The sequence below is a fragment of the Dipodomys ordii genome, unplaced genomic scaffold, assembly GCF_000151885.1.
Source record: "Dipodomys ordii isolate 6190 unplaced genomic scaffold, Dord_2.0 Scaffold36, whole genome shotgun sequence".
NCBI classification, from domain to species: Eukaryota; Metazoa; Chordata; class Mammalia; order Rodentia; family Heteromyidae; genus Dipodomys; species Dipodomys ordii.
Genome location: NW_012267252.1, coordinates 12090784 through 12098542, shown reverse-complemented (window position 1 = coordinate 12098542; position 7759 = coordinate 12090784). Strand labels below are relative to the sequence as shown.

General features: G+C 53.9%; 1 protein-coding gene across 1 annotated transcript in view; it reads right to left on the bottom strand.

The window, feature by feature from the left end:
- Adra2a (adrenoceptor alpha 2A) overlaps positions 1–821 on the bottom strand; it is a 1775-nt gene extending 954 nt beyond the window's left edge. Inside the window, exon 1 of the mRNA XM_013017604.1 lies at positions 21–821. Within this exon, the coding sequence (XP_012873058.1) occupies positions 21–740 (720 nt within the window). The 5' untranslated portion in view covers positions 741–821. The remainder of the gene's footprint in view (positions 1–20) is intronic.
- Positions 822–7759: the final 6938 nt, after the last annotated feature.

The window sequence follows — 7759 nt, the reverse complement described above, 5'->3', positions numbered from 1 at the left end:
CCCCGGCGGCTGGGCGGCACGCGGGTGCGGCGCTTGGCGATCTGGTAGATGCGCACGTAGACCAGGATCATGATGAGGCAGGGCGCGAAGAAGGAGCCGATGCAGGACGAGATGACATACCACTTCTGGTCGTTGATCTTGCAGCGGGGCTCGCTCGACTGGGCGTCCGGCTTCTTCTCGAAGGAGATGAGCGGCGGGAAGGAGATGACGGCCGAGATGACCCAGACGGTGACGATGATGGCCTTGATGCGGCGCGGCGTGCGCTTCAGGTTGTACTCGATGGCCTGGGTGATGGACCAGTAGCGGTCCAGGCTGATGGCGCACAGATGCACGATGGACGACGTGCAGAAGAGGACGTCCAGCGCCAGGTAGATCTCGCACCACACTTTGCCAAAGTACCAGTAGCCCATCACCTCGTTGGCCAGCGAGAAGGGAATGACGAGCGTGGCCACCAGGATGTCCGCGGAGGCCAGGGACACCAGGAAGAGGTTCTGGGGAGCCTTGAGCGCGCGGCTGGTGAACACGGCGATGATGACGAGCACGTTGCCGAACACGGTGAGCAGCATGAGCAGGCCGGCCAGGCACACCAGCGTGAGCGTCACCTGCAGGGAGTACGGGGTGGCCCGGGCGCCGCCCCCCGGGGCCTCGCTCTCGTTCCAGCTCGCGTTGCCCGAGTCCGGCTTCAGGGAGCCCATGGGCGCAAAGCTGCCCTCGGCCAGCGGCTGCTCCTGGCGGAACATGAACGCGACGCGGGCGCCCGCTCGCCTGGGCCTGCTGCCAGTTGCCTTCCGGCCCGGCGCCCCGGAGTCCTCCTTCTTCCTCCTGCGCCCCGCCGCGCCTCACATGCGGAGGGGGCCCGCCCGCGGGGAGACGGGGCCCGGGCTGGGGTGAGGGGATGGCGAGTGGGGGGGTGCGGGGAGCGGGGCGCTAGTGGCCCATGGACCCGGATCCCGCGAAGGGCGCCGGCCCGCGCCTCGGACCCGCGGAGTGGGCGCCTTCGGGATCCCAGCTCCTAAACACAGCCAAGTTTTCTAAGCGGCAGGAGAGAGAAAGAGAGAGAGAGCAAGGCGAGCCGGTGGTTAGAGAGATGGATTCTTCCAGAAGATGATGACTTGGAAGGATGACAGGAAATGTACATATTTATATATAAGTATGCATGTATGTACACACACACACACACACACACACACACACAGAGCTCGACTCCAGGGCCGGAGCGCAAGCAAGAAGTCTTACCGTGTGCGAGGCCCGCCCCCACCCCAGGCGGGAGCCGAAGGGGGTTGCTGCGCGCTCGGGCTGGCGGCGGGAGGGGCGGAGGGGGGTCCTAAGTCTATCTCCTTAAATCCTCCGGACGATCTCGGCTTCCCCTAAGCGCGGCGGTGCGGGCTGGGCCCGACTTGGGGCCAAGGCGCGGGCTCTGCCGCCTCCCCGAGCGCCCCGGGACTTCCAAAGTTGCGCGCCGGGCTGGGGCTGGGGCGCGGCGGCGGCGGCGCGCGGAGCTCCGGGGCGGCGGCTGGGGGAGACGTGTGGGGGCCGCATGAAGGTGTCGCCGTCCTCGAGCGAGCCGGGCCAGGTGAAGCAATGATCAGCCTTTCCCGAGCCGCGGGGCCGCGGGCAGGCAGGGTGTCTCCTGAGCGTGGGCTCCGTGGGCAGCGGGCGCAGCGGGCCGGGTGGGCCTGGGGTCCGAGGTCCGCGTGAGTGAGCTTTAAGCCGGAGCGCGGGGACCCGGGGAGGAGAAAGCGCAAGGCTGGTCGGGCGGCGCGCGCCAGCGGCGGGGCGTCTGCACCGGAGCGGGAGCCGCTGCTTGCTCCGCCTGGCTACGGTGGACTGGTTTTATAGCCCCGGGATCAAGCCGGCGTTGCCGAGCAGCCGGCGTCAGCCCCCACGTGGGAAGCCGACCCTCCTCCGCCCCTCGCGCCTCCCCTCGGCGGGTCCAGCACCCGCGCCCGCCCCGCGCCGGACCCCGGGGAGCGCAGCGCTGCGCAGCCCTGCAGGCTGGACCGGCCCTCCGGAGAGGCGGGCGTCTAGATCCAGGGGATCGGGGCGCGAGCCTGGAGCTGGGGAGCGGCCCCTGCTGGGAATGGGCCCGGCAGCGCCGGGCCGGCCCGGCAGATCGCGGCGGACACCGAGGCGCGCCCACATGGAGCTGGGTCCTGGAAGGAAAGTGTGGCCGGCCGGGATCGCTGACCCAGGTTAAGGGGAGTAGCCTCGGGTACCGGTGGCATCCGGTTTGGAGCGGCCCAGCCCTGGACTTGGTCGCAGGTGTTCCGGGCGGCCAGAGGGGGGCGGGGGGAGGGAAAGCCTGGCGGGGGAGGAAGGAGCGCGTTCGGATCAGACCCCCTGGAGCGGAATGGGCAGCAGCCACGCGCCCGCGGGCCAGGTCAGGGTTCAGACTTGCTACGAGACAGTGACCTGTCATCCCAGCAGCAGACCTGTCTGCGGGACGTGGGCAGCCTAGGGTCGGGCCGCACCCCCCCCCTCCCGGACGGACGTGGGGAGGGGTCCCGGAGACCCGGGCGGGGCGCCGCGGCAGAACGAGGGCGCACTGACACCTGCTGGCCGCCGGCTGCCACGGCCGGGAAGCCACCCGCTGACTGGGTGCCGGTCCTCTGCTCCACCTTTCTCCTTTCTCGGGGCAAGTTTGGATCTAAGCTGAGGAAGAACCCAGATTTTAAGTTGATCTGTTGTTTGATTTCATGCGGCAGAAATCTTCGCAAAGCAGCTACTGTTGTGTTTCGACCTCTGGCGAGCGCAGAACTTTATCTAATAAAGTCACATCAGGAAGAGCTGGCGGGCAAGACAGGACCCACAGCCCACGCTGGGGCAGATCTCAGGCAGGGAGGCCCCGATGCTGCCACGCGGCTGGCCCTCCCCACCGACCCTCTGAGAACCAGTATGTCTTTGCTGAAACGCAGACACATAGTTGTTGTTGTTGTTGAATAATACAAGAAAAGGAAGCTCCCTGGCTCCAAACATAAAGATGGAAACATTAATTACCCTGAATTGATTAGTACATGTTGTCTCCAAGTATTGGAATCACACTACACCCCCATAAATATGTAGTTATGACCTGCTAGTCAAATGACTTTTTAAAATATTTAAGCAGGTGAAAAATTAACTACCCCGTTTGTATGCATACTGCACCCCACAAATTTGCCCAGTGATGTCTGTTGATTTTTTTTGTTGTTTTTCCTTTTAAAGCTGGATGCCACCCCATATTCACACACATCTTTCAGTAAAGGGAAGATGCTCTCCAAGGAAGAGGGCATGCTTTTCCTCTGGGAAATGGTAAGCTTTCCCACCTGTGCTTGATGCCTTGGGTGGGTTTTCCATCACGATGCCAGCTTATGCGGTGCTCTCTGCACGTTTCAGATGAGCAGCAGGCAGATTCACCACAAAACCCAGGAGGACAGGAAATGCCAACAGGGTAGATATTAGACCTAAAGACAAGTTGTCATATTTAAGGGCCCATTAAACCATAAAGGCCTTATGTAGTCATCTAAGCTGGAATTCCAAGAACTGAAGAGACTACCTCTCTAGATGCATACTCAGGTCTAGGTGGGCACTGAGGACTCTGAATGACCTTGACCCTCACCTTCAACCCCAGCTGATGTCTCCAGCCTGCACTAGTGAGGGCAACTGCTGCTCTTGCTATGTGTTTCACAGATGTCTCATTGACTTTAGTCTCCTTCCCTCCCAGCTTTCACCGAAGGATAGCCCCTTCATGGAATACTGAGCATCCTGAAGGCTAAGAAGGCAGAATTTTCTCCCTCTCTTGAGTCCTTTGTTTCCTATCTTCTACTCAAATCTCTGCTTCGACTATATTCAATTTTTGCACAATTCCAGGAGCCCCAAACCCGAAGTCTGAGTGTAAAAAGTAGCAGACCTCAAAGTCTGGAGCCATCTGAGATTCACATTGTTGTTCATAAAGTTGACAGGGTCCTGGGAGACCACTGCTTCTCATCTCCATGCCAGTTCCCAACACAATGCTCTGTCCTTATTTAAGAGGCCATGGGTGGATGAGGAGATGAATGCTGTCCACAGTGCTTCCCCTTCTTAAAATCTTGCTGCTAGCATGTGTATGTCGACGCTTGTCACATTTCCTACATGCTTTCCAAGCAGCCAACTGGCTTCTTAATTCCCAGTTTTGGAATCTCTTTCCCTAAAAAGGAAACAGGCCTTTCAAGGAACTCAGAATCTTGCAGCCAGCACAAGGGACTGTTAAGAAGAACACGAGCTGCCTTTTGTCTAGTACCTCAGGTGCATCATGTCCAGGGCTATATACGGAGCCAGAGCTGCTTTCCACACTGCACTCTTCCTCCTAGCCTAGGTTCCTAACCACCAGAGCTCTGCCTCATTCATCTGTCACACAGGTGCAGTATCTGTGGGCTTGGAAAAGCTCCACGGACACTATTAATTTTTTGGGGGGGGGTCCAGTCGTGGGGCCTGAACTCTGGGCCTGGGTGCTGTCTCTCAGCTCTTCAGCTCAAGGCTAGCGCTCTACCACTTGAGCCACAGTGCCACTTCCAGCTTTTTTCTTTTTGCTTATGTGGTGCTGAGGAATCGAACCCAGGGCCTCATGCATGAAAGGCAAGTGCTCTACCACTGAGCCACCTTCCCAGCCCGACTATTAATTTTTGCTGGAGGTTTTTGTGCTATGTTGAGAGAGCTGATGCCGAGTAGAAACAGCTGCAAAGACAATCAGACCCGTATGTCATATCGGGCAGAATGCCCTGCCAGAAAAAAATTATGGTTTTTCAGGTCTAAGGTAGAATATGGCACACACACACATTCTAACAAGACGCCTTGAGAATGCCTGCTGAAAACCCTCCACCCCAAACAATACATTTCTGTAGGGCTGGGAGTGACAAGCAGGAGGAGGAAGGGGAGGAAACAAGGATTTCCTGAGGGCTTTGATGAAACCAACCTGAGCTCCAAAGGATGGGCTTAGGTTGAAAAGCACTGTCCTGAGTCTTGGCCAGCAGGACTCGCATTCCTCCACAGAACTGAAGCAGAGGACAGAGGACACTGGCACTGATGACCAAAGGAAGAACCACATCTGAGCACACAAATGGGGGTCCAACAATGATTTTGTTAAGAAAAATACCATGTATTAGCCCTGACCATATGTTAGGCACTGAGCAGAGCAGTTTACACACTTTCTCTTATTTTATCGAGTTCCCCCAAACAATCCCACAACATAAATGCTATGAATTTCCCTATATAGATGGAGAAAACAAGACTCCTACAGGCTAAATAAACACGGAGGGGAGTCAGACTGCCCCTGCGGTTCCTGATTGTAAGCCCAACAATAATGCCCCACTGTGAGGCTCTGATGCTGAAGGGGAGGGAACCAATTATGTGCTGGTCAGAAGTGAGAGCTTGACACGTGGCAAACTCCCTCTCTAGCCCTTTCCCTTTTGTCTGTACGTGACTAGCACACTGCCCTTCACTCTACATCTGCCTGTCTGGAGGGTAGCATCCTGCACTGTATATAAGACATCAAATACTCCCCAGTGACTAGGTTGATGCAGAGCAAAGGATATCAGCAGCCATGGCAATGACTGAATCCAGAAGCCACTCTTCCAGCCCCTGGGTGCCCATATATACTTCTAGCACATTGAGTGACCTGCTTCTGGAACTTACCTATTCATGTGTGTGATGTGCTGATAAGGGGAAGGCTGTCCTGCTCATCCTGTATTCCCAGGGCGCACCCCACACAAGCTATTTTTTTATTATAGTTTCTGGGGGACTGAGGATGTAGTTCAGTGCTAGAGCGCTTGCCTAGCATGAGCAAGGCCCTGAGTTCTGTCTCCCGTACTATAAATGATAACTAAACAGTCTTTCTGAAACAGATCCCTGGAGGTTCTGATTTAGGAGAACAGGGATGAGGTCTGACATTTGTGTTTTTAACAAATGTGATAAATACTAACAGACATGTTAGCATAGACATCATAAAGGTTTGCAAGATGAATGAATCAATCAATCAATTCTACTTATAATTGAGTTCCCAACACATTTCATTCCCTTAGTTTAAGGTATTTTAACTAGATACCTAGATCTAAATAAAGGATCCTCTCCATTTATTTTTTTTCCTAAAAGGAGCATGTGACGAGGACAATTATAACTACCAGCAAATTATAATGATCAACTAAGCAATTTACCAATGAATAAAAGCTATTGAAGTGAAATTGTGTGTTTGCCCCAGAAATAAATCTGCAATTAAAGTACCAGACATCATCCAAATGTGCCTGGCTTCTGCATCTTACAGGGATGGTGACTTTTTCTAACAGGAACGGAGGAGCTGAATGAGGAGAAAAAGAGTATTAATTGTCTTTTCTCAAAGCTCCAATTCCCTAAGGGAAAAAAACTCCATATTACATGAGCCTGGACCCCTAGGCTGTCGGAGTCCCCATACATATAAATTGGTCACACGTGCCTGCAAACCCAGTCCACACACCCACACACCACGACTGCACTTCGAGCACGAACTCTCTCCCGTCTGAACATGCTGAGCAGGAGTGGAACACAATGTTCCCACTGCTCCCGTGCCATGCACACAGCTGGGGGCAAAGCCTTAAACATCTGTCAACTCACTGTCTTGCTGACAAGAGTGGGGGGTGGGTAGCAGAGGATCTGGGGAGCGGAGGGAGTAACTACTGCTTTCTTTCAGTTTGTCATTCTGGGGAAGAGCCCTTGGGAATCCCACAGTTACAGATGGTTAATGGGAGCCAAAAGGAAAGCGTGTTGGGAAGGCTGCCTTCTCCATGGCCCTCCTCATTTCTCACCCAGGCCACATCCATGTGGCTATGGCCCCAACACCCGCTTCGTCTGTGTTCTTAAAGTGCTAATCCTCTCTGACCTAGCCTGGCAAATTAAGCCAGGTCTTTCACCAAATCTAAAAGAGCAGGAGTTGATGCCAAGATCAACTCTTCCTTGAAGATCGTAAGAGAGGTTGGGCTCCCAGATGCCTCTTTGCTGAAGTCTCCTTCTACAGAGCATATCTGTGTATCCACCAACAGGCAACTCTCCAGTGTGTATACGCATCAATCACAACGTCCTTTACCTTAGTCCTGAGTGCCATGTCCTACCCCGTCCAGCTGAGTGAGACTCTTCCATGGACCAGAAGCTTGAGAAGAAGCAAACCTTGAATTGGTTGTGGTGAGCAATCATTATTTATTCTCAAGTATAACAGGTGAAACAGAGCCATGGCCTTTGGAGATGAAGGAGCTATTGGTCACCAACATTAAAAACTCTCAAGCTAACATTCCATTAATCAAGGTAAAGTCAATCACCCTTCACTCTTACTCCATCATGGAGAGTCTGTGCGCCGCCCCCCCCCAGCCCCCGCCACACACACACACACTGATGAGCACAGAATGTTCCTTCCTAAAGTGACCCCTGCCAGAGAGGTGCTGGGAAGCATTGCAGTGAGACATTGGAGTAAAATAACTTGAATTTTGGCCCTACTTCTTCCATTTAATAACTATTATCTACTTGTCTAGAGCCATTTTCTCATATGGAAAATAGTTTTACACACTTCACTCATTTTCCTTCTTTTAAGAATCGTATCATTGCTCATACGCTATTTTTATTTTCTGCATTTAGTTTATTATATTGAACATCCTCAGGTTTTATCCTCCATTATGAGCAATGAATAACATTCCATTTACTTAGCGATTTATCTGTCAATGGATGCCTGAGTTGCTTCCATGTTTTAGCTGCTGCCTATCCCATACTTTTCTATGAAATTAAAGTT